This window comes from Anomalospiza imberbis, chromosome 10, assembly GCF_031753505.1.
Source record: "Anomalospiza imberbis isolate Cuckoo-Finch-1a 21T00152 chromosome 10, ASM3175350v1, whole genome shotgun sequence".
Taxonomy (NCBI): Eukaryota; Metazoa; Chordata; class Aves; order Passeriformes; family Viduidae; genus Anomalospiza; species Anomalospiza imberbis.
The window spans coordinates 1,024,512-1,050,955 of NC_089690.1; the positions used below are offsets into that span (position 1 = coordinate 1,024,512).

General features: G+C 50.3%; 1 protein-coding gene across 1 annotated transcript; it reads left to right on the forward strand.

Annotated features, from left to right (window-relative positions):
• The first annotated feature begins 543 nt into the window (after nucleotides 1-543).
• Nucleotides 544-25,301, forward strand: GMPS (guanine monophosphate synthase). The gene is made up of 16 exons (XM_068200139.1): nucleotides 544-700; nucleotides 5,442-5,623; nucleotides 9,517-9,631; nucleotides 11,021-11,118; nucleotides 12,066-12,169; nucleotides 12,857-13,050; nucleotides 13,695-13,860; nucleotides 15,279-15,430; nucleotides 15,793-15,966; nucleotides 16,757-16,862; nucleotides 17,384-17,499; nucleotides 18,368-18,493; nucleotides 19,421-19,536; nucleotides 21,255-21,385; nucleotides 23,009-23,181; nucleotides 24,760-25,301. The coding sequence occupies exons 1-16, from the start codon at nucleotides 674-676 to the stop codon at nucleotides 24,859-24,861; spliced, it is 2,082 nt and encodes a 693-aa protein (XP_068056240.1). The 5' UTR covers nucleotides 544-673; the 3' UTR covers nucleotides 24,862-25,301.
• Nucleotides 25,302-26,444: the final 1,143 nt, after the last annotated feature.

Genomic DNA, 26,444 nt, shown 5'->3' on the forward strand with positions numbered 1-26,444 from the left:
AACCTGTACATTTCTATCAGCCTCAGGACAGAACAGTTTGGAATCTGACAGCAGAACCAGAGGCTGGTGTGTGATTTCATCTTAAGCAGAATTCCTTCATTCACCCCTTCCTTCATTCCTCCTATTGACACTGATGTTCAGGGAAAGGCATCAAAACCGCGCCGGGACCGCTCCAGGAGGGTTCCACGGATGCAGTCACGTTCTCCGGTGTGCGCTGGGGAATTCACCGAGCAGCCACCGCAGGTTCAGTGTCCAAGGCCAGGATGGACGGGACGGGATGGACCCGGTCGATGGAAGGTGTCCCTGCCCATGGCAGGGGGTGGGACGGGATGGGCTTTAAGCTCCCAACCCAAAGCAGCCAGCGATCCCATGATGCCATAAGACGCTCCCGCACAAAAACGCACTCACTGCAAAGCTCTGATTGTTTTTTTTTCCCTGATAATAGAGCAAAATGAGCCGCCGGAGCGCAAACCCGCCGCGGGCGCCGGGCTCTCCGGCGGTGTCCCCGCCGTGTCCCCGCCGTGTCCCCGCATCCCCGTCCCGCCCCTGACCCCGCCGCCGCTCCTCCCCTTCCGCCGGAGCGGCCGTGCGGGCGGCTCCTCCTCCCGCGGGCGGCATTAGCTCATCGGCCGCGGCTCCTCGCGGCCCTTTCTTCGCGCTGCCCGCCGCCCCCATGGCCCTGTGCAACGGGGACACCAAGGTCAGTGCTGCGGCCGCGGGGCGCGGGGGAGCGGCCCGGCCCGGCCCGGGCACATGGCGGGGCGCCGCGGCCCGGGAGGCGAGCGGGGACCGCCCGCGCTGCAGCCGCAGCCCTGGCTGCTCGCAGAGCGCTAATTCATTAATTAACGGATCAATTCCCCGAGCGAGCGGGGCTGTTCTGCGGCGCCCCGCCCGGCTGCGTCCCCGCTCGCAGCCGGGGCCGGGGGCTCGGTTCATCCAGAGCTGCCCGCCCCTGCCGTGGGCCGGGTGCCGCCGCTGCCCCCGCAGCGCCCCGTGTCCCGCTGCAGCCCCGGGGACAGGGCGGCCACGTGTCCGTGCGGCCCCGGCACACCGGGGCACCGGACGAGCCGTGCGCCGCAGGAACTTCCAGCTCTTTCTGAGAACGCAACTTCCCACCCGAGCTGCCTCGAGCCGCTGCTGCAGCGGGACAAAAGGCTCGTTCTGGTTTCTTTCTCTAGTTTGCAGAAAGCCGTGACTCTGGCGGGGTTCGAGCGCTCGGTTTCGAGGGCTCGCTTGGTCCCCGTGTAAGTTTTCTGCGCGCTTTCCCTTGGCCGTGTTCACGACCTCCCCTCCTGGCCGGGGCTGCTCCTGGGGGCTCCTCTCCTCCCTTGTTCTCCGCTCTTTATCTCGTTTGCAAGAAGCTGTGCCTCTGGAGGGCCTTTTGAGTGCTCGGTTCGCCCCCGGGTGAGTTTCGTGGCCCTCTTTTCCCCGGCCGTGGTCGCAGCCTCCTTTGCTGGCCGGGGCTGCTCCTGGGGGCTCCAGTTCTCCCTGGCCACGGGCTGTGCAGCTCCTGGCTCGTCCTGCACGACGGAGAGCAGTTTCTGCAGGGACCGGCTCCCAGCAGCCCACGGACACCTGCGTCAGACTCGTGTCTCTTAAAGTTGCCCTGATAGAAAGATTTGGGGGCTCTTGTCTCGGTCTTGGGGATGGCCTGAGTTTGAGGGAGCCGCTTTCCTGTTATACTGTGAAATGCGAGTGAGCGTTCTTGGACCTGCTTTATTTTAATACCACAGGGAAGCAGTTAAACTCTTGTAAAACCTGTGCTGGCTTGAAAGTGCAAGATCAAGGCTCCTGGTTTAGGCTTGTCCTGAGTTACCAGTGTGGGTGAAAGCTCAGGGCTGCGGGCTTGGACAGAGGAGCTGCTGCTACTCTCCAGTACTCCAGAGTGGGACTGGTCTGTATGGAAATGTGGTTTATAAATTGCATTAATGACCAACCTGCAAGCATGGGGGTGTGTGAAATGCTGAACAATCCCCTGATTCTGCACAAGTGGGCTGCTAGGAGCTTGCACTCTCAGTTTAAGGCACTAGGTAGGTATGTGAGGAGCAGGATTTGTGATGTCCTTGGCTGGTAACCCAAGCCTGATTCCAGTTCTCCTACCTCAGCTCACTAGAGAACTTGTTTTTGACACAGAAGAGCAGCAGTGATGGAAGATTTTGCCCTCCAGTGTTAGTGTGGTAGAGCTGAGGTGGGGGGATGAGGCTGGTGACCGCCTGGCTCAGGTGGCACGTGGCATCTTGGTGCCATGTCTCGGGTCCATGATATTCAGGGTGACTTGTGATGTGAGTTAGCCGAGTAGAGACCTTCTTCTCTCGGTGTGCACGAGTTTTTAGTCCTGTTTTCAGTCCTGCTCTGGGGACAGCAGCGGGGTGCCTCTGCCCCAGTGCCTGGACTGCCTGGGACAGGTGTCAGAGCAGCTTCCACAGGAGGTCTCAAAACCAGCCTGTCCTCCAGACTTCTGTGTGAATAGACCACAGGAGCAGGAGAAGGAAGACAAGGAGAGCTACTTCTGCCTGTACTGAGGGGGAAGAGGAGCTTTCATTAGAGGCTGTTCAGCCCCAGCAGGAGGAGGTGCTGGCTCCATGAGCCCCATCAGTCCCTGCAGGAGCTGGGCTGTCTGGTGTCCTCTAAACCTCTGCTGGCACGCCCGGGGCGTGCAGAGCTCAGCTGCCTTGTTGGCTGCACATGAACAGCCTCTGTTCCTTTTTGGATTTCATCAAATGGAGTTTCCCTTGGTACATTGGGGTGTGAAACCCCTAGCCTTGGATCTGTGCCTTTCAAGAAGTAAAGCCAGATCCTGTGATGACGTTTTCCTTTCCTCTGTTTGCCTGTGATTTATGGTGGGGCACGTTGGGCTCTCTTAGTTCTGAACCCCCTTACAGTTCTACTTGTCTGGTGAGTTCAGAGGAGTTTGGATTGCTGTCCTGCTTCTGCTGGGATCTGAGGGAGGTGCAGATTCAGGACACAGGCCTACTCATGCTGCTTTAACAGTGCTGCTCAAGCTACTCCTGATGTAACTTCGGGCTCTTTCTGTTTTCACACTCCTGTCTCCCCCCCAGCTGTTGCTCATGCCCCCATTAACCACACCTGCCTGCCCAAAGCATCTCAGGGTAGGGCACTGAAAACCAGATTTATTTCTTTATTAGCTACAGGTGTGGATGCTTGGCTATCAGTCCAGCTGAGCTGACTCCAACAGTAACTTCTGTTTAGTCTTTTTTTCGTGAGGGGGCTGCAAGCTCTGGCCCTAAATGACACAACCTACTGCCCTGAAACAATTAAAGACTTGAAATAAAAAAACAGCACTGCAAGGAATCATGTTTTCCCCAAGATGGGCTCAGGAAAGCTCAAGGATGTTGGTCTGCCTTGCAAGAGCTGGTAATTTAGGAATTGGCAGGTGGAAATGCCCAGAATCACTCTAAAATTGATTCCCTCCCTGCAATGGAAGGGAGGACAGCTCTGGTGACTCTGCCTCGCTGGGGGTGTGGAGGGGTCTTTGCTGCAAAGCCTGCTCTCTTCCAGCATGTGCACTTTTTGTTGTGTAACCCAGGAATAAAAGTCATTAAGAGCTCCCCATCAGGCAACTTGGCTGCCAGCTGAAGGGCAAAAATGAAGTATCTGATTTTAACCCGGATTTAGGCTTTTGAGGGATTTGGCACTATTTTTCCCCCCACTTATGTCCTTTAATTAAGATAAAACCTCTTCCAGCTGGTGTGAACCTTGGACGTTTCCTGTGTGTTTGTCGGGAGGTTGTGTCCCAGCAGGATGATGCTCTCCAGGGTCACCTGTGGCTGCTCTGGGGTGGGTTCCTGCCCCAGGTGGAAATGCTTGAGCAGCAGTGATGGGAACGCAGGCGAGTCCTGGGTTGGAGGTTCTGCTGCCTGCTCCAAACCAGCAGAACCACTCCAACTTGCCATCAGTAAATCTTGAAACGGAGCTCCAAGATGTTTGGAGGCAGCCTTTGCCAAAGTTAAACCCTTCCCAGTTTGTCCTCCACCAAGCTGCATGGGCGAGGGCGAGGTAAGCTTTAAGTTAGGGGAAGAACACCCTGACAAAAGTCAATTCTTTATGCAGCAGATTTGTGGTGTTGGAGCATGGCTGTTCGTTCTTCCTTGGAGATGCTCCGATAAGGACGCTTGCATGGAATAGCTGCCTCTCCTCACAAGTTTCTTTAATGAAGAAGCTCGGCCTTGTGTGTTTTAGCACTCTGTCAGATTTGGCTGAAGTTGGCCAAGCGGTTCAGACCTGAGGGGCTCAGAGGGAACCACTGCTTTGTTCTGACCTGCGGTCTGCTCAAGTGCTGCACTCAAAATGTGTTGGGTCTTTTTGGAATCATTTAGCAGCAACGTTTGTTCTCAATTTCCCCTTTTTATTCTCTCCAGGAGGTAATGTCAAGAGAAGTTCAGCATATGAGCCAGCGTGATGGGGGAAACATTTTTTGTTTGGTTTTGTGCTGTTCTGCCTGAGAAAAAGGCCGATGCTGTCAGTTCTCATGGGCTGTGCTGGGGTTCATGTGCAACTGGAAAATGGAAAAAGATGGAGAGGCTGCAGATGGTGATCAGGGCATATGAGCTCTTGCTGTGGGAAGCTCTGCCTTCATTAGATCATTAGCATTTTTCTTCCCTAATTTGTGCTCTGTTTGGTTTGGGGGATGGGGATGTTGTGGCTGTGTGTCTGCTTGGGATGTTCTGTGCTGGTGTCCAGCACCTTTATCTTGCCAGTGCCTCAACTGGTCCTTATAATCTTCAAGTAGGTTTTTTTGGTTTTGTTTTGTTGGTTTTTTTTGGGTTTTTTGTTTTGTTTTGTTTTTTTTTCATTTTGAAGTATCTTGGCTGGTCTTTATCATTTTTAACATAAATTATCATAGCTAATTAGCAAAGCCTTGCACATGTTAGTTGTTAAAGAGATCAGGCTTAGTCAGTAGGCTGTCAGTGTAAAGCCAGAGGAGGTTTGGGCTGGATCTCAAGAGACAGAAACGTTTGTAAAGCATCCGGGGGGCTGCCCAGGGTAGTGGTGGGGCCACCATCCCTGAGAGGGTTCCGAAAACCTGGGGAAGCGGCACTGAGAGCACGGTTCAGTGGGGACCAGGGTGGTGGGGCTGGGTGGACAGCTGGACTCAGGCCACTCACAGAGGCCTTTTCCAGCCTCGTGTCCAGTGATCCCGTGGCATTGCTGAGTGGCTGTGGGCGATCCCGTGGCATTGCTGAGTGGCTGTGGGTGATCCCATGGGATTGCTGAGTGGGTGTGGGTGATCCCGTGGCATTTCTGACACGGGTGTCAGCGGTTCCATGGGATTTCTGACAAGGGTGTGGGTGATCCCGTGGGATTGCTGAGTGGCTGTGGGTGATCCCATGGCCTTTCTGACACGGGTGTCAGCGGTTCCATGGGATTTCTGGCGCGGGCGTCCGTGACTCTGGGGTTTCTGACGCGGGTGCTGTTGACAGCCCGAGAACGCCGGGGCAGAGCTCAAGGATGGGCAGCACCACTACGAGGGCGCCGTGGTGATCCTGGACGCGGGCGCGCAGTACGGCAAGGTCATCGACCGGCGCGTGCGCGAGCTCTTCGTGCAGTCCGAGATCTTCCCGCTGGAGACGCCGGCCTTCGCCATCCGCGAGCAGGGATTCCGGTACGTCCCCTCCCTGCTCCCTGCCCGGGCAGATATTGTACATGCAGGTGAACCTTTTGGGAAGAAATGCTGATGTGTGACTCCAGCTCAGAAGCTGAATGGTTTCTTTATTATAACTGTGCTATAACACATGAATATACTGTTTAAAGGAGATACTAACACTACAAACCTACTTGTTCTAACTCCCATATCTAACTCCTCACAACTCCTGACCCTCTCTGAGTGCAGCCACAGGTGGGTTGGATTGGCCATCAGCTCCAACAATCCTCACCAGAACCCAGCCAAGCAATCACCCCAGGTGAACAATTCTCCAGTCACATGGGAAAAACAAGGAGCAGAAATAGAAATGCTTTTCTCTTTCTTTCCTCTGTGCTCCTCTATGAAAAATCCTGAAAGAAAGAAGAATGTGCCTGCAACAGGCAGTAGCTCTGATGTTGCAATAAAGCAGACAGGACTCTGTTTTTTCACCTAGGAAAAGCCTATTCTTTATTCATGTAGCTCATTTTATTTTCATAGATTTTGTGTTCAACTCCAAGTGGCTCCAATTTTCTTGCCCAATTCATTGGTTCAAAGGTGTTCTTGTGTGTGTGTGCTGAGATTCTCGCTTCACCCAGGTGTTTACATTTTTCTTTGTGGATTTTTATGGGACAGATTTTCTCTTATTACAGGTGCAACCTATTGTTCTTACTAGAATAGGTTGTTGTGCTAACTGCTTCTTATTCCTTAGATTCTTTCTTATGGGAACTTACAAGCTAGCTGGTTAGCTGCACTTAGAAGAAGCAACAGGCTTAAGCCCTGATTTTATAAAGCCTTTCTTTTGTAATATCTCTACCTGTATACAACTCTCTAGTGGCAGTGGTGTGGGTGATTCCCTCTGTGTGTGGCTGCAGGAACACCTGAGCTGTGCTGGGGGCACTTGGGCAGAGATCCATCTTGTACGTTTGTCTCTCCATGCCTTTTTGTACATTTGTTTCCTAATGTCATTTTGATAATTTCAATTGCAGAGCATCATTCAAGAGGCTGCATGGTAACTACCTGCCAAAATGTAGATGATTTTGCTGTTTTACCTGTTGAATTTTTTTGTGGGCTTCTAAAAATATTTCTTTACTTTTTTTTTTTTTAATTAAACTAACTAACTTGGATTCTCAAGGTATTGTGGTAAATTGTGCCAGATGTTCCTGGGAAGCAGCTATAAAATCCCTAATTGACACTGCCACTCATTTTTTTGCAGCAAAGAAAGGTCTCACAAATACTTAGTACTTTGTACATTAATTTGTCATGTTTTGTTAGGCTTTCTAGGATATACATCTCTTCTGTGTGTGGAGAATAAATACCCTGAAGTCTACAAATCACCAAAGATTTGTACTTACTTGTCATTTTGGTAGAAATCCAGAAATATGGTGCACCTGGGATTTAGGTTGTGCTCTGTAACAGATAAGACAGTGCTGCAGAAGTGCATTTTTCCAATCAGTGATAATTAGTGAAGCAGTAAATAGTTTGTGTTGATGCAGGTTTGCAGTGGGAAGGATCCAGAACAGTTGAAAGTTCTTCAGAGTATTGGAATTAGACCTCTGGGAGTTGTCATTGCAAATAGTTGCTCTCTAAAATGAGGCAGAGAGAAGTGACCTCTTCACCCAGGTCACTTCTCAAGGCTGGGGTGGTGGTTTCAGGTCACCCAGGCTGGTCAATAGCTGTGTGTGTCCACAAAAGCTGTTTGTGTCCAGTGCCAGTTGACAAACCCAACAGACCAACAGCTGTGGTCGCTGTAAGACTGAGCTTGTGGCTTTGCTGCAGGGTTTGGGTGCATGTTCCATGTCCTGGGAGCAGTCAGGCAGCTGGTGCACGGAATGGGTGAGGAGCTGCACCTGTGCTGAGCTTTGAGATGGGCAGCAAGAGCCAACATTTTGCTAAACCATGTTCACATGTTGTGTTTGAAAAGGCAGCTCCTCAATGTTCAGAACACTCTCCAGTGAAGTGTCACCTAAATGTGGCATGAACAGGAGCATTTCCCACAATATCCTGGCTCTGGATTTAGTCTGGGCTCTGGATTTAGTCTGGGCTCGGGCACTGAGCTCTGGCAGGAGTGCTGACCTCGGGGTGTCAATGCACACTTTTTCCCTGGGTGTTTTTATGTGGTGCCTGTAATCCAGTGCAAAGGGGCTTTCCAGAGCTGGGTCAGGTGGTTTGGGAAGGGCTTTAGGGTAAACCAGAGAAAGGGATATTCATACCAACACAGACAAATGTGCAGGAAATGGCACAGTGCTGCAGGAAAGCTTGCACAGTCTGTATGCTGTGCAGGTTCTGACTTCTCCTGCACATTGAGAAGATGCAAGTCCTTCTCCTAGCCTCATTTTTTTTTTTTTTTTTACTCCAGTACTTGGGCACATTGCAGACCTCTCTGTATTATGTCAAATTTCAATTGGTATGGAAAAACCCCAGGTGTTTAGGACTCTACTTTTTGACTAGAAGAGTGTATAACTATTTTGACGTCTCATAAGAATGTTCAGTCTGTAGGTGTGGCTGTATTCTTTCAATTCCTTCCTAGAACCCCAGGGAGCAGCTGGAGCTGTGTCAGGGGAGTTTTGGGTTGGAGATCAGGGAAAAGTTCTGCCCAGGCTCCCCAGGGAATGGGCATGGCCCTGAGCTCCAGGAGCATGTTCTGTGGCTCTAATTAATATTAAATAATGTTCTGTACATCTGGCACTGGAGCAAATGCTTCTGTGCATGGAGTTGTTTGGAGCAGGAACACCAGCAGCCACGGAGAGAGTTCAGGCTCTTCATAGCAGTCCAGGCTCAGGAAATGCACCGTGTCTCCAGGCCGACCAGAAGTGGCTGTGCAAGACCTGCAGGGAGGAGCTTTCAGGATGGTTCAGTGTGAAACTGCACCCACGTCAGCTGTGCTGCTTCCAGAGCTGGCCTGGAGATGCCAGCAGGCAGGGAGACAAATGCTGCCTCTCCCAGCTCCATCCCTCCTGGGCTGGGGGGCTGCAGGTGACCTTGGTCCTGCAGGGCTGTTTCTGCTGGTGGCACAGTGCCCGCTCCTGCTGCTCAGAACCGGTCTTTGTCGGTGTTGCATGGAACTAATGCCGGGGGAATGATTAGATACATTTAATCCCTTTTGTGCAACTCCTGTCTCGTTTGGTTTTGCGCTTCTGGCTCGGAGCAAGTTTGATGTTCTCTGTGAAACAAACAGTTCTGGGTCCAAGGTCTGGTACTGCCCTGCTCCTTCCTGGGACGAGGCCAGCAGCGTTGCCCAACTGGTGCTTCTGCAGTTCATGGTCCTGTAAATCACTGTGGTTTGCAAAAACTCTCTTCCTCTTTGAGATGGTTTAATTTTCTTTTATAGTGTGAAGAATTAACTCCAAGCCCTACAGGATCGTGTGTATTGCACTTGTAATTCTCAACTTGTTGCTAATGCCATCTCTGTATTGCCAGAATGGATGAAGGGACATTTTATTTCAGCAGATTTAGGAGCTAGGGAGTGGATTTTTTGACTGCAGGTCTCCTCCAGATATCACAGACTTCATAAATTGTGTGTGTGTATGTATATTTATATATATATATAAATATATATATATTGTTGCTAATATTCTGCATCTGTCCCAGCCATCCTGATTCTCTCATAGCTGATGGTTGGCTATGAGAAATGTAACATACAGGCACTTTTTGTGATGGTTTGTATTTGACTTTGTTTAAACTGGGGAAATCCTTCCCTGAAAACCTGCTGGGTCTGGCAGCAAAAATCAAGCTGCGTGTTATGATGTCTGTGTTCAAATGTGTGCTAGGAAGTATCAGTTCTAGGAGTGGTATGAGACAGTGCCAGTGCTTACAGTAAACAGATTTCAAAGTAAGCAGTGTATTTGGGTTGATGATTTCTTATGTTCTGTCTGCAGAGCCATCATCATATCTGGAGGACCAAACTCTGTGTATGCAGAAGATGCACCATGGTTCGACCCAGCCATATTCACAATAGGAAAACCAGTGCTTGGGATCTGCTATGGGATGCAGGTGCTGTTGGGAGACAACACGGGGTCCCTGGGGCTGGGAAACACCTCCAGGAGCGAGTCCAGCTGTTAAATGTGCCTGTCCACAGCCACCTTCCAGGTCTCCTTTCTGCATGAGCTGGAGGGGCAGTGCTGGAGCAGCTGCTCTCTGAGCAGAGCCACAGGAGCGTTCATTGAGCAGCTGAGCTTGCTGTGTGTTCCTCTCTGGGCTCTGCCTTACCTGGGAGTGGCCTTAAACTGAAGGAGGGCAGATTTGGATTAGAGATTAGGGAGAAGTTCTTCCCTGGGAGGGTAGAGATGTCCTGGCACAGGTGCCCAGAGCAGCTGTGGTGCCCCTGGATCCCTGGCAGTGCCCAAGGCCAGGCTGGACGGGGCTGGGAGCACCTGGGACAGTGGGAGGTGTCCCTGCCCTGGCAGGGGTGGAATGGGATGAGCTTTAAGGTCCTTCCAACCCACAACAGTTCGGGATCAGTTGCATAAATGGTTTTTCTTTGCTGCAGTGCTGTGAGTTGAGGTCTGCACTCGCTGTTTTTGTCAGGGTAAATACAACCTGTCAGTCACTCATTAATTCTGCCCAGCTGGTACTGAAAAAGGCACCTCTCCTGGAAACAAGTGGAGCAGTGTCTCAGGCATGGGCTTAAGAGTGCTTAACACTCCCTCACAAAAAAGGAAATAATAACCCTTACTTACCTTTGGACTCACTGGTGATCCTGCAGGGATCTGGTAGATCCCAGCCGACCAAAACAAACTTCCAGGGAGACAAGGGCTGCTTTGGGTGCATGACTTCTGCTCGTGCATCTTGCTTTTTCCAGGGTTTGTCCCAAAATAAAACTGTGGGAATAAATTCAGGTTTTTGACGTGGCCTCAGGTACTCAGCTGGTTTGCAGAGCAGCCATTTCTGAGGGAAGGAGCTGCACACTATGGAATATACCTTATTTTGCAAATCTCTGCCTGTGGGGCTCTGCTCCCTGTGTGTGGCAGTGCCCCCAGCTCTGCTGGCAGTGGGGAACGAGCCCAGTACAGAGCCAGGATTAATTCTGAAGGGAATTCTTACAGCTCTGGGATGAGGTGTTGGCAGTCCTGGTGAGGGAGGCAGCGGTGCAGGTGGGGAGGTGCTCTCTCATGGTGTCCCTTGGCCCTGCAGATGATGAACAAGGTGTTTGGAGGTGAGGGAGGCAGCGGTGCAGGTGGGGAGGTGCTCTCTCATGGTGTCCCTTGGCCCTGCAGATGATGAACAAGGTGTTTGGAGGTGAGGGAGGCAGCGGTGCAGGTGGGGAGGTGCTCTCTCATGGTGTCCCTTGGCCCTGCAGATGATGAACAAGGTGTTTGGAGGTGAGGGAGGCAGCGGTGCAGGTGGGGAGGTGCTCTCTCATGGTGTCCCTTGGCCCTGCAGATGATGAACAAGGTGTTTGGAGGGACGGTGCACAAGAAGAGCGTTCGGGAGGATGGAGTGTTCAGCATCACCCTGGACAACACCTGCTCACTCTTCAGGTGCACACACATTTCCACTTATCAAAGCAGTGTCAGCCTGGGAAGGGCTGTCTGGATGAGAGGAAGGTTATTTAAAAAAAAAGAACGAAATTAGCTGATAATTTCTAATAAAACTTTTACAAATGTGGTCACAAATAAGTAGGCCATTCAAATACTTAGGGATAACTTTCCAATTGGTTCTAAAAAAGCAGGTGTATTTCCTGGGAATATTGTATAAACTCCGTATTTCAGAGTCTTCACTGAGACACTGTAATTGCACCATGATCTGAGAATATTTGAGTTAAGCCCTTGTCTCCTGCTGTGCACTGCTCTTGTATTTGTTGGTGCCCATCCAGTTTTGGAAAGGGCACAGAAAATCCAAACTCAATCCTCTTCTACCTTCCTTTAAAACTGCTTTGTGACGTTTTATAAACCAGAATTAGATTTCTTGGTAATTTTGTTGATGGCTTTCAAGTTCCTTGTGAAAAGTCTGACAGTTTACTCATCCCTGGTGTTCCAGTTTTATTGTCTTCCCTCTGTAGGGCTCCTGCAGAACTGTCTGACGTGCCCAAATTGTCCCGAAAACACATAGCTTTGAACAAGAAAAGTTCACTTTGTTGAAACAAAAAGCAAGACTCCCAGTATCCCGATGGACTCCAGATGGCTCCCCATGTCCTAGAGGGGACGTCAGTGCTGGTGTCTGTGGGGAGAAACCCACAAACCCTTCAGAATTAAGATCAGTCCCCTCTTGCAGGAGGGGTGTGTTGGGCAGGGGCTTGGGCAGCTTCCAAGGGAGGCATCTCAAAGCTGCAGATGGCTGTTCCTGGGAAGGAAATCCTGCAGACATTTCAAATGTCCTGGTCTTTGGAGATGTGCTTTTGTTGGAATCCCTCAGGGCATCTCTTGGAAAGGCAGAGTAAGGTCTTTGTTCTTTCTTGAGTTGATTCTGGTTTTTAATCCTGGTTTAGAGGCCTTCAGAAGGAAGAGCTTGTGCTCCTCACTCATGGAGACAGCGTGGATAAAGTAGCTGATGGATTCAAAGTGGTGGCACAGTCTGGGAATATCATAGCAGGTATTTATTTTATCCTGAATTTGTCTTCTGATAATGTGTGGTAAAGAATTATGGCAGACAGGAGTTAGAACCAAATGGGAACAGAGTAATAGCCCTTGTTATTTAATTGCCAAATAAATGAATTGTTTCTAACAGTTTCTGGAGTGTGTTTGTTTGTTAAGCTGTCACGATAATAAAGAAATAGACTTTAAAAGGAATGGTCCTGATTTAAATGTGGCTAAAATTAGCATTATTTATATAGCTTATATTGTTTTAAAGCACACGTGTGTTGTTTGTCTTAGAAATGAAATCTCCTGTGCCCTTAGGGCAGGGGAGAGGGAGACCTGCACTGTGGGGTTTGGGTTGTGCACTATAACAGTGCCAGTCAAGCAGTGTCTAATTATTACAGCTTTATTAACTTGTTACTGTATTTAATATTGCATGAATGTTCAACTGAGCAAGAATAATGTAGGTACTGAAAGCAGGGTTTAACATCACACAGAGATTGTCACAGGAAATTGTGGGACCTTAGAATTTGGGGTCTGGAAGCCACTGGAGTTATCACACAGAGATTGTCACAGGAAATTGTGGGACCTTAGAATTTGGGGTCTGGAAGCCACTGGAGTTCGCCAATCCCAAGGAGCCTTGACTTGGCTGTGCATTCACTTCCAGCTTAGTTATTTATTTTTGTTTTGTCGTGTGTACCAGGCATAGCAAATGAGTCTAAAAAGCTCTACGGAGCCCAGTTCCACCCTGAGGTGAGCCTCACAGTGAACGGGAAGATGATCCTGAAGAACTTCCTGTACGACATCGCGGGCTGCAGCGGCACCTTCACCGTGGAGAACAGAGAGCTCCAGTGCATCCAGGAGATCAAGGAGAAAGTGGGCTCCTCAAAGGTCCTGGTGAGTGAGTCAGAGCTGGGGGCTGGTTTGCAGAAGCTGGTGGTTGCTGGGGTTGATGTGGGAAGTGGGGAATTATTGTACATGCAGGTGAAGCCGGTGGGAAGAAATGCTGATGTGTGACTCCAGCTCAGAAGCTGAATGGTTTCTTTATTAGAACTATGCTATAACACATTAATATACTGTTTAAAGGAGATACTAACACCACAAACCTACTTGTTCTAACTCCCATATCTAACTCCTCACAACTCCTGACCTCTCTGAGTGCAGCCACAGGTGGGTTGGATTGGCCATCAGCTCCAACAATCCTCACCAGAATCCAACCAAGCAATCACCCCAGGTAAACAATTCTCCAGGCACATTCCACATGGGAAAAACAAGGAGCAGGAATAGAAATGGTTTTCTCTTTCTTCTCCCTGTGCTCCTCTATAAAGAATCCTGAAAGGAAGACGACTGTGCCTGCCACAGGGAATTGTGGTTTGGGTCCTGCCCGGCCAGCTTTTGGGGAGGTTGTAGGGGCGCCGCACGGCTGGGGCAGCGCGCTGCTGGCTGCCTGCGGCTCGCTGCCGTGCCCTCCCGTCCCAGCGGCTGTGTGAAGGGCCGTCCCCAGCCCAGCTGAGCCGCTGTGGGTTGCTGTCCCCTGGCAGGTGCTGCTCAGCGGCGGCGTGGACTCCACGGTGTGCACGGCGCTGCTGAACCGCGCGCTGAACCGCGAGCAGGTCATCGCCGTGCACATCGACAACGGCTTCATGCGCAAGAGGGAGAGCCAGGCCGTGGAGGAGGCCCTCAGGAAGCTGGGCATCCACGTGAAAGGTACCTCCTTCCTGCTCCCGACCCTTCCAGAACCTGCCCCTCGGGTCAGCTTTCGCTGAGCTGCTGTTCCCAGGCTCCGGTACCGAGGCGGGGTGGGCGATGTGGAACCTCCTGGACCCGTGCTCAGCATTTAAACCGCAGTGCTCGGCCTTGTTTCCTTGACTGGAGCACGGTGAGCTGCCCCGTCTCCTCAGATGTTGGTGTCCGTGCAGGCGGGGCGCAGCAGAGCAGGGGATTTGTGCCTCGGTCACTTCTCTGCTGAGGGATCCTCTTCAGCTGCTGCAGAACTCGCTGCATTTCCCTTGTCTCCAGTGTCTTGATCAGCACTTCGGCCTTCATTTCTTATCCCGAGGCTCTTTCTGTGTCAACTGTGAGCTCATTTGGGTGACTGAATGCTACTATAGCCAAAATGGCTTTCAAAGCATTTCTTCTTGCTTTGAAAGAGGTGCATTTTAATGGTTTTGCAGTGACTTTTTGAGGCCAGGGTGTTGGTTGGTCAAGGGCTGGACTCCATGACCTGGGAGGTCTTTTCCAACCTTTATGACTCTGTGAAGGAGTTAGCTGAGAGAGCAGAAAGTGCCCAGATGTGACTGATGAGAAGGCTCAGAGGCTTTTTGGTACCTCAGGTATGGGGAGGTCAGAGAAGACCACGTTTGTGCCAGCAGCACGACTGCTCTGTGCTGCCTGGTGAGCTCCTGAGCCATAGCTGCCTCTTCTGGGGGCTCTGCCTTGCCCAGGGGCTCTGCTCTGCTCTGCTCAGGCAGTGTGGCCCCGAGTGCTTCCCTCTGGCACAGTGCAGTGTCCTGAGCTTCGTTCTAAACACGCTGATCTACGTGTATTTTCAGGTTTTTTTTTTAAGTGGGAAATCCATGTCTTATTCTTGCAGTCCGTGGAGCAATAAACCTGGGCTCTGGCAGGCAGCCAGAGGAGCAAATTGAGGGAATCCCTTAGCTGCAAATGCTCCTTCTGTAGGTCAGGGAGTGCAGTGCTGGTGAAGGATGCCAGAGGGCCTCCCAGCTGACCTCTGGGTTGGGAGCCTCTCTAAATTAAGTGGCATAATGTAGCATGAGTAAATAGTGCATCATTTAATTTTGGTTGCAGAAAGGCCTTGGGGAAACACTGTCTGTAAACTATTTAAAGCAAGTAAATTATAATCTGAGAGGGAAGCAAGACCTGGACTTGCACGTGGCTGCCTAATCTCACAATGTGGAAAAAGTAATAGGTTAATAAGAGAAATAAAAGGCTCTTGTTAAAATTGAGTTTTGAGGTACTGAGCAGCCCTATTCAATGCAGTTAATAGTCAAAGGATTTTTTTTTTTTAGCAATAAAGTGAAACTTCTATTTTGTAACCTGCACAAAAATCTTCATTGATTTTCTAAAAAACAACAACAAAAAAAAATCCCTGTGATTTCCTGCAGTGGTGAATGCAGCCCATTCATTCTATAATGGCACAACAACTCTGCCCATCTCAGATGAGGACAGAACTCCACGGAAAAGAATTAGCAAGACCTTAAATATGACTACAAGTCCTGAAGAAAAGAGAAAAATTATCGGTGACACCTTTGTTAAGGTAATGTTTATTTGTTGTTTGGTTAAGTTTTTAAATACTGTGATTCCTGGGTGCATCTTTCAGTGTCTAGTCAGTGGCAGGGGTGCTTGTGTGAGCTGTGGGTGACCCCAGAAGCCTTTGGGAAGAGACAGGGAGAAGTTTTAACAGGCGCTGACGGTCCTGACTCTGGAGATACTTTCCCCACTTTCCGTTCAACGGAAGATGGGCTTACAGGAGTGTTCCAGCAGTGGGACAGTGGCAGCATGAGTTTGCTGGCTGGCTGTGCTTTTCCAGCTCCCTGCCATGGCTCAGACAATTTGCTCCTGAGCCCTTTGACAGCCCCAGAAGCGCCCGAACTCTGACCTTCTGTGCCCACCCTGCAGATTGCCAACGAGGTCATCGGGGAGATGAACCTGAAACCCGAGGAGGTTTTCCTTGCTCAGGGCACCCTGAGGCCTGACCTGATCGAGAGTGCTTCCCTGGTGGCCAGTGGCAAGGCTGAGGTGATCAAAACCCACCACAACGACACCGAGCTGATCCGCAAGCTGCGCGAGGAGGTGAGCGCGGGGGCTGCTGCCTGCTCCTGGCTCTGCCAGCACCCAAAACCCGCAGCTCTGCTGCTGGCACTGGCCCTGGTGCACCCTGCTGACACGGCCCCTGAGAGTCTGTTGTCACTTGGGATTTATTGCATGTCTTCTGGAATTTATTGCATGTCTTCTGTTGCCAAGGGTCTGTTTCTCTGCAGTCCAGAAGAGCTTTCTAAACACCTTTCTGTGCACAGCTCCTTAGTATTAGCATGTCAAGCAAAGGTGGCAGGCTGCCTGGTTTGGTTTTCTGGCACTGGAATGGTGAGTTCTCTAACTGTATTGCACTCTGAGAAAGAGCCAGCACAGCAGAGGGACCTCACCCAGCAATCTGGTGGAAGGTGCTCAGTCACCACCAGCTCCCAGCCACAGGAGGGAACTAATGACCCCATTTTCAGTATTTCCCTGCACAAAGTGCTTCCAGGGCTTTGGGGTTGGTCTGAGCATCCAGCAGAGACAAGAAAGGTCTGAATTCACGCACAGCCAGCTTGGCCTTACAGCTCTGTCTGCTCTGCTGGAGCCATGGATTCTTCTGGCACAACCTGGGACTTCTGGTCTCGCCCTCTGTCCTGCAGCTGTTCTACAAAGCCCACATTCACATGGAATTTCTTTCCAGTGTTCATGGAATCCTTGGCACTGGTGCTGTGAGGTCAGGCCAGTTTAGGTGCCAGAACCTAAGCATTTGAGGCTTTTTGTTTGGATATGCGAGCTGGAGGGTAAATTGCCTCTCTTTTTTTTTTTTTTTTTTTTTTTTCTTTTTTAGGGTAAAGTAATAGAACCACTGAAAGACTTTCACAAAGATGAGGTGCGAGTGCTGGGACGAGAGCTTGGTCTTCCTGAAGAGCTGGTTTCCAGGCATCCCTTCCCAGGTATGGAGCTGGTGGGTCACAGCAGTATTCTCCAGCAGATCCAGAGTAACTGCAGTGTAAAACTGATCTTTAAACACAGAAAAAATCGATTTAGGTTTTCACTTAAGCACAGTCCTTCAGGGAAAGATGACCAGAGAGCAGCTTGATAAATATACATGATGTTTTCAGATTGAGCCTTTGCTTGGCTTTGGTGGGAGAAGCCAAAGGAGGAGTTCTCAGGAAGTGCAGTGAGCTCTGCCTGAGCTGCCATGTGGATCTGACCTGGAATAATGGCCTGGCCCTGCTTTCCAAGGGGCATTTGCTGTCTTAAAAGTAAATGCTCAACATTTCTAACACGAGTTCTCCACTAGAAAACAGCAAAGTTGGTAACTGTGGGTTCTTTTTGTCCTTGAGGGTGTTTAGACAGCTGAAGCTTAGCTAGAATGGCAGAATACACAGAAGTCAGTGACTGGCTCACTGTTCCACACTTCCAGCCAGCTCCCTGTTATTTGGTATAATATCTTTTCAATGTTGCTTTGCAGGTCCTGGCCTAGCAATCAGAGTGATCTGTGCTGAAGAACCTTACGTGTGCAAAGACTTCCCAGAAACAAACAACATCTTGAAAATAGTGGCAGATTTTTCTGCCAGTGTGAAGAAGGTAAGGAAATCCTGAATTTTAGTTTTGAGTGATGGTTCTGTAGTGACCTGTGGTGAGGTTTAGTCTGCTAAAAGGTTAAAAGAACTGGTTTGTGCTCCCTGAGGAATGCTGCCTCCAAGAACAGCTCAATTGAAGCTGTTCAGTGGAATTTTTAGTTCTGTGACTGGTGCAAGTGTTTTGAACCATTTCTGGAAAATGGAACTTTATTTACCTTTCAAACAATAAACAAATTGTGTTGTAGTTAAACTTTTGGCAGATGAGATCACATAGTGTCAGGAAAAGATCTTTCCTCCCTGGAGGAGTTGTGACATTCTAGGTTTGCACACCCCAGAATCACTGAGTGGGTAAATGTGAGTGCCAGGAGCTGGCCAGGTGCCCTGATCCAAAACCTGGAATTTTCAGTGGCTGATGTTTGACTTCCACATCTCCTAACTGTGCTGACCTTTGTGGTGGCTGTCAGGCAATAGTGGGGGTCTGCTCTGAGGTGTGAGTTCAGAACAGTTTCCAGAACCTTTCTGGTGAATCCTGAAGGACAGGGATTTCTGTCTGCCTTTCCTTTAAAAGACAGGGAATTGTGGTGCCATAGAAGTGGAAAGTGCAGCTTTGTGAAGGAGAAAATGAGCACAGGAAAAGAGCTTCCCCTATGGCCTTGGAGAGCTTCAGCTTAAAACATAGTGTAATCACAGAGAAGTGCTTCAGCCAATGTTTAATTGTCAGATGAGAGGTGTGCTTTAAATAGGTCCAAGGGGTGGATGTACACTAAGCAAACACTCACTTAAATAACAGCTTTATTTGTGTCCTGCAAGTTCTGCGTGAGGGGCTGGGAGCTTTATTTAACCCCAGTTTCTTGTTCTGCACCCTTGCCCAGCCCCACACGCTGCTGCAGAGGGTGAAGGCGTGCACGAGTGAGGAGGACCAGGAGAAGCTGATGCAGATCACAAGCCTACATTCACTGAATGCCTTCCTGCTGCCCATCAAAACCGTGGGAGTGCAGGTACAGGGCTCCTTGCAGGCTGCGCTGGGAGCTGCTCCTGGCAGGGCAGGCTGGCTGTGGGGCTGTGTTTTCTCTTTGCTGCTGCTGCTGCAGGGCTGCCACTGCAGCTTGGCTCAGCAGGGCAGGCTGCAGAGGCTGTGCCAGCCTCGTCCTTGTGGCTGCAGGGCAGGGGTTGGGGTCCCTGGGCTCGGGGCTCTCTGGGGGCATTGTCCAGCCCAGGGGCTCACTCTGCAGCCCCTGAGCTCTGCTGTCACCTGCTGGCCCCACCAAGGCTCAGGGGAGCTCGGCTGCACTGGGTAAAACCCCACTTTGCTCCTTTTGGACGTGCTCGTCGCCCTTTCCAGGACTTCTGTGAGTTGTGCTCATCCCTCTCCTCGGGAAGGGAGGAGCTGGAGCAGTGCAGGAACACTGGGACCAGGGCAGCAGCTGGGCTCCCTTCCCCTTCCCTCCCTGTGGGACAGACTCAGCCAGGTGCAGGTGCAGGGCTGGCACTCATGGACTGTGTGCAGTAACTCTGACATTTCCTCCCTGAGCTGTAAAGCACCTTTCTCTGCACCCTCCCTGTTGAATTCTTCCTCATATTTTATTTTCAGCTGCCTAGTGCTTCGTGTGGCTCTCTGCAGACAGCTTTGGTTACTGTCTCAGGCTGCAGTGTCATCAAATCTCTGTGCTTTGTCACCAAAATACCAACACTGGCCGCTGTGGATGAGTCTTCCCAGCCCTAATATTTCCTTTTACAGCTCTCTCATCTCGCTCTGTATTTTCTCACCCACTCGGTCTCTCACTGGTGTCACCAGTGTCACCAGCTCGGTGTCTGCTAAATGTTGGCCCAAACTGTGCTGCTGTCAGCTGCAGGACGGACAGGAAGGAGCTGTGAGTGGCTCTGGCAGCAGAGCTGGCATTCAGGGTGGCTTTTGTGTTCCCCAGGGCGACTGTCGCTCCTACAGCTACGTCTGTGGCATCTCCAGCAAAGATGCTCCACACTGGGAGTCCCTGATGTTCCTTGCCAGGCTCATACCACGCATGTGCCACAACATCAACAGGTGAGTATTGAACTACCTTCCCTTCCAATTACCCGACTCCTGTGGGGAAGTTTAGCAGGTGCAGGCATTGCCCTGTTTAACCTGGGGTGTGATATTTTATGTGTTGGACAGGTGTGTGACATTCACATTCTCTAGACAGACAGACATAATTCTGTCTCTCAAGAGAAACACAGGAAGAAGAAGAGAAAACAATCTTTATCTCTACTCCTTTGTTTTCTCCACGTAGAATTTAATATAGAGAGTATTTACCTGAAGTAAGTGCTTGATTAAATTCTAGTGAAAGTTGTTTAAGTTCAATAACCCATTAGATCCAGCTGTGTCTCAGATTCTCAGCAAGCAGTCACAAATTTATTAAACTTACTAGTTAATTGATAACTAAGCAAGGAGTATGTATATAGAATACTCTTTAAATAGTATATTAATGTATTATAGTGTAGTTTTAATAAAACAGATCCTTTAACCTTCTGATCTGGAGCCAGACATCAGCATTTCTGACTGGCACCCAGTCAGGGGTGCCCTTTTTTACTATACAGGTGTATCATGCAGAGGTCACAAATACACAATAAATCAAAATATGGATTTATTTCCATCTTGAAAAGACACTGCTGGCCTATATCCTTGGATTAGGCAGCACACACTATAAATTATGCAAATCTCTTGTGCAAGGCTCCAGGCTGGTGCTGAGCTGTGATGTGCTGCAGTTGGGTTGCCTTTGTGTCAGGAAGGGATTTGTGTGGGGCTGTCACTTCTGATGGCACAGGCAGAGCTCCAGAGCTGGGCAGTTTGATCTCAGTTGAGCTCTCCGAGGGTACATTTTCTGCCCACTCGAGTCCATAACTTTTCCAGCAGCTGAAGGTGCTTAGGCATGAAATCAGCTCTGGAGAATTATACCCTCCTTGCCTGGCTGTGGGATTTCTGCCAAAACCGCTTAGAATTGCTTATAGCAAAACTTCATTTTCTCACAGAAGTGACACCTACTGACAGAGCTTTTACTCTGAAAGGTGAGACCTGGAATTGCAAGGTACCTGTTTAAATTAAGTGCAGAAGGGACAAAAGGAGGCATAAATCAGGATTGCCTGTGCAGTTCCAGAGAATGTCAAAAAAATGAAAATAAAAGGCAGTTTCTGGCTTTGGAGCACTGCTGATTTCTGTAAGCTCTGCTGGGTTCAGCAGTGCCCTCCTGAGCATCCCACAGCTCAGGAGCGGGGTCTTTGCAGGCTCCTCTGCTGTTCCAGGGAGGGCACTGGCGTAGTTGGGCCCCTGCCCAGCTGTGCTCGCAGGCTTTGTATTCCAAACACAAATCCACCGTGTAAACTGGCATATCTGTGTGTTTTGGAGCTTACACAAGTCCTCCTGGTTTGTGTCTGCAGACCCACACAGCTGCTGTGAGCACCTCGTGGTGAATCCATGCACGAGGCCGCTCAAACCCTGCTCCTTCTTCTGCAGCTCCTGAAACACGAGGAATGAGATGAGAAACATAAAGCTGATGTGACTGCTTTGAATTCAGGAGATGTGCTGTTGCAGATGTGCTCCTGTAGGTTTATAAATTGCAGTTAGTGCCCTGTTCAGTAACAAGGAGGTGCAGCATTTCCTGGGGGGTTGGTGCTTTGCTGTTCAAAACCTGTGGGCAGAATAAGGCATGGCTCCTAGCAGTGTCCTGTCACTGCAGCGCTGGAGCAGCAGGTTGGAGGCAGTGTGGTTTGTTCTGTGTGTTGCAGAGTCGTGTACGTGTTTGGCCCCCCTGTCAAGGAGCCCCCCACGGATGTCACCCCCACCTTCCTGACCACAGGAGTCCTCAGCACTTTACGTCAGGCTGACTTTGAGGCTCACAACATTCTCAGGGAGTCTGGTAGGTGCTGCGCCTCATCCCAGGGGTCAGACCCGTGTTCCCGGATCCCTGCAAACCCAGGGGGTGTAGTCAGAGTGGCACTGTGAAAATCTGCAGGCAGGTACCTCCAAAAAAGTGATCAGTTAGTGGAACGGCAGTGAAAATTTGTGGAAGCTGATAGCCAAAGGCCAGGAATTAATTTTAGGGGATTTTGGGGACTGACTTGCTTCTGACACATCATGAAACTCAAAGCTGTGGTGCTTCACTGCAGACTTGTGCAAAACGTACTGGCAGGCAACTCAGTCACCCAAATCCCTTCTCTTTGCTGGTCCCAGTGTTTACCTGAGGTGAAGAAACTTGACGCAGTTTTTAAATGGTGTTGGTTTTGAGGAAAGCCCAGATGCCAGGCTTCTCATGGGGGTGATGCTCGCAGCCTGTGGTGGTTTCAGATTTCTTAACTTGAAGTCAAAGCTGCAACCCCAGCCCTGCACAGCCAGGGAGTGTGGAGTCCCCTGGATGTGCTACACAGGCAGAGCCTGGGAATAAATAGTTCTGAGGTTCAGCCTCTTCCGTTTTTTACTTAATTACCTTTGGAGATGTGATCTGTGTGGGAAGCCCTGCCTGTATTTGGTATAAATCAAGCTACAACAGATCCCTGTCTCTGAGGATCCATATTCAGTTTGCAGAGCTGTGTGAACAGAATTTGTACAGAATTAACCTCAAAAGGCTGAGATAACACTGTTGGCTGTGTTGGTAAAGCTGTAGCTGTGTCGCGCTAACTTTTGGTGACACTTGGCTGTGTGTGAATGAATTGCTCCTAAAAATAAGCCCGGAGTTGTGGTTTAGTGAGAAAAGCTCCCTGTGAGCAGCTCAGGCCAGGGCTGGCAGAGGGAGGGAGCCACAGCAGTGGGAGCTCCACACACCTGGGTTTTGGACCTTCATCTCCTTGGAACAGGGAAACTGGGGAGCTGGGCATTGCCTTTCAGGAGGAGATGTGGAAAAATCAGGGAAATGTGATTGTCTGGAGTTACCTGCCCACCACCAGCCAGGGATACTGCAGAGCTTTCTCCTGAGTGTTTCAAAGACTGGTCAAAGAATATTTCAAAGATTTTGAAATATTTGGGAATATCTCTTTATTGGGCTTGAAATGGGGACTGAAAAAAACCCCATGGTTTTATGTTATGTGGGAAGGAAAGTGGCTTTTCCATCGATTCCAGTTAATTACAGGGATGACACAGATTAGCTGGGATTTTTCTGTGTGCCTGCAAAGGCTGAGGATCATCTCAAGTGGCAGTTTATAGGATCTCAGAGTGGTTTGGGTTGGAAGGGACATTAGGGATCATCTGTTCCAGAGCCTGGGGACACCTTCCACTTATCCCAGGCTGCTCCAAGCCCCTTCCAGGGATGGGGCAGCCACAGCTGCTCTGGGAACCTGTGCCAGGGCCTGCCCAGTGCTGGTTTGCAGCTGTAGAGCTGCACCACTGCTGTGAGCCCGGGCTGTGGGACCAGAGGGAGCAGCTCCCCCAGGAGATGGGAGCAGATCCCCCGGGACGAGGGAGCAGCTCCAGGCTCAGAGCCGGGAGCCCAGGCGGGCACTGTGCAGAGCTGGCATCGCTCAGGTGTGTGTGCCCCTGTGTGCTGCAGGCTATGCTGGGAAGATCAGCCAGATGCCAATCATCCTGACCCCGCTGCATTTCGACCGGGACCCCCTGCAGAAGCAGCCCTCGTGCCAGAGGTCTGTGGTCATCAGGCCCTTCATCACCAGCGACTTCATGACGGGCGTCGCCGCCACGCCGGGCAGCGAGGTGCCCGAGGAGGTGAGGCTGTGCCAGGCACATCCTTCTCTCTCTCAGGATTTTTCATAGAGGAGCACAGAGGAAAGAAAGAGAAAAGCATTTCTATTCCTGCTCCTTGTTTTTCCCATGTGGAATGAGAATTGTTCACCTGGGGTGATGGCTTGGCTGGGTTCTGGTGAGGATTGTTGGAGCTGATGGCCAATCCAACCCACCTGTGGCTGCACTCAGAGAGGGTCAGGAGTTGTGAGTGAGTTAGATATGGGAGTTAGAACAAGTAGGTTTGTAGTTTAGTATCTCCTTTAAACAGTATATTAATGTGTTATAGCATAGTTATAATAAAGAAACCATTCAGCCTCCTGAGCTGGAGTCACACATCATCACTTCTTCCCACCGGGTTCACCTGCATGTACAATAGGGAGGGCTGCAGCTGCCTGCTCCCCTCAGCCCCTGCTCGCTGCAGCTTCCCTCTCACCCCCACTGCCTTCACCTCCAGTTTCTTGCCGTTTTTTCTCTGTTATAAATAATCATTAGAATGAATGTTGTGGCCTTTTGGGAGGAAAATCTAACAAAATGAGGGGCTGGCAGGTGGGTATGACAAACTTTCCAGCAGAGCTGAGCTAAAATGCCACCAGTGAAAGAAGGAAGAATACCCCAGCCATTCCTGGGATTTGGAATTAATTTTTGCATTACTAATTGGAGATTTCCTGACGTTGGGAATTGCCTTTGTTTGGCACTTCTGCTTTTACTGGAACTTGCAGTTTAATAGCTCAGTGTCCTGTTTGCTCTTTAGGCCACTAAGGGGACTTAAGAGTCAGGTTCAAGCTTTTTTTTTTTTTTTTTTCCCTGACTTTATCCATGTCCAGTCAAGTACTTTGTCCCTCTGGGAATGCACTGTAGGAGTAGGATTGGCCTTTGATTTTAAACACACTTTAGGAGCATATGAGCATTGTTTAGTAATTGTGTATAATTGAAGTCCTCTACTTTCAGGCAGCCTATTCATGCAAAGAACAGTTCAGGTTGCCATGTGAACGACTATCCCATTGTATAAAATAAGGATTCATCTGACCTCAGTGTTTGTGCTTGAAAACAACCAAACACCACAAAACCCACCCCAAACAAAAACCCTGCATTCTTCAAAATGAAAAATGGTCATTTTAAGGCTAGGTAGTAGTGTGGTGACCAAGTAATAGAGGTTATTTATTAATATTTGTGGGGGAAATAATAAAGTTTTCCTATACAGAGCAGTGCAGTGTTAATTTGTGCTTTCTGTATAAACAGAACAGCGTGTCGTGTAAGTGGTGTTGGGAACTGGGGGGTTTTTAAGGCAGCTGAACTTCTCAAGACCATCAAATCCTCCCCTGGAATATTGCTGCAAACGTGGATTAGTTGTGAGCCCTGGAAGATGACTCTCACTGGAGAGCAGAGGTTTTCTTCCAGCTGATGTGATTTGGTGCCTGGTGGCAATGTGCTGATGGCAGCAGGCTCTGGTGTCCAGCAGAACTGGTGTCAGCAGTTTGCCCTCCGGCTTTTCCAGGGTGATTTTCATCAGGTCTGTTTCACACACCTTTTTCCTGATACTCTGTTTCCCCTCCACCACAGGTTGTGTTGAAAATGGTGGCAGAGATCAAGAAGATCCCCGGCATCTCTCGGGTGATGTACGACTTGACATCGAAGCCCCCAGGAACCACGGAGTGGGAGTAACTCACTGTTCTAGCCAAGTACTGTGTGCAGTCTAAACCATATCGGAAACCATTCCCAGTGTTGACATGCAGTACTGTGAAAGAGTGACTGGAGCTGCTGCACGGCATCAGATTCCTCTCCTGGAGCATCCCCTGCAGCCCAGAGCTGTGCTGGGGGGAGAGCGGCGTGGGGCTGAGGACTGTACGGGTAAATGACGGTGGCAGCGCTGCCAGGCCAGGCCCCTCTGCTTTGCCTTTGTCTCTCCAGTGCCCCCCAGTTCCCCCGTGTCCCGTTTCCTGTCGTTTCGGTGTCTCTTTGTTTTTGTACACTGTGTAAAAAGAAGCAGTTTATTTACTTCTACCAAAAGCATTGTTACAGCCCAAACATGTAAGAGGAGTTAATTCTTTGTGACCAACCGCTTTGGGACGGATTTATTATAAATAAATATTTTGCCAAATGGAGTGGTGGGTGCTGGTGAGTCGTGGCGTGGCTGTGTGTGCCGTGTTCTGTCCCCTTGTTCTGTGCTCCTGGCCGTGGCAGCGAGGGGCAGCAGCGCCGGCCTCTCCTGGCGCTGCCGCGTGTCCGTGTGTCTGTCCCTGCTGGGCCACAGCAGAGCTCCCGGCCCCTGCCCGTGGCTCTGGGATGGCAGAAGGGCAAAGCTGGCAGTGCAGCAGGGAAAGCAGAGCTCCCAGCGCTGCCCCCGTGCTTCCCTTGTACCTGATGATGGTTTGTTCTCCACACTTTGCTCTGGCAGGGGTTTCTGGGGTGGGTTGTGCTTAGCTCGGTCTCTAGGATGATCCTGGGTGCTGGTGTGGAGCCCTGCTCGGGGTGGGCTCCCCAGCCCTGTAGCCCCTCCTGTCACTCGTGTTCTGCTGTTGGTAGTGAAGCAATAACTTGAGATGGTTACTGGACAGGAGCTTTCTGAAGTTTTGAGGCAAAGCCATTTCCATCCACCTGAGACTCCTGTCCTGTGACAGGAGCAGCTGCATTCTGACCTGAGCAGGTTCCAGGAGCCTGCTGCTACCCCCACTGGGGCCACTGGAATGTGCATCCAGGCCCGTCCCTCTTGGCCCTGGTTTTTCAGATCGAGCAGTTGTGTTTTGTTGAGCTGCGAGATCGCTGTAGTATTATGGGGTAAAACCCTTGGTTTCAGCTGTTCAGGAGCATGGAGTATTTCGTGGCTGTAGCTCCTCTCTGCCCTTGCCTGGATTTGTGAACTGGAATAGTATTGCAAGTGTTTGTTCCATAGTTTTGGTGGCACGCGTTCTCCTGTTCTTACATTCCCTGCCTACACCTTATGGAAATGGGGTTTGGAAATTCCTGCTCCCAGGACGTGCCCAGCTGGTGTAAATGTGGTTTTCTGCCTGTGTCACTGAGGGGTGTTCTGCACGAGGGGGAGGAGGTGGCGTGTCCCAGCCGCTGCTCCCAGGGCTGCTGGGGACAGGGCGGGCAGGAATTGGGGTGGGGGGCTCTGCCTGCCCTCCAGCCCTGCTCCAGGAGGGCTCTGCAGCTTGGGCAGCTGGAGCTGAATCGATAAGTCAGTCACCTCCTTTCCAAAAGGGGGTGGTGATTTGCACCCACAGCTGTCACAGCCTCTCTGAGCT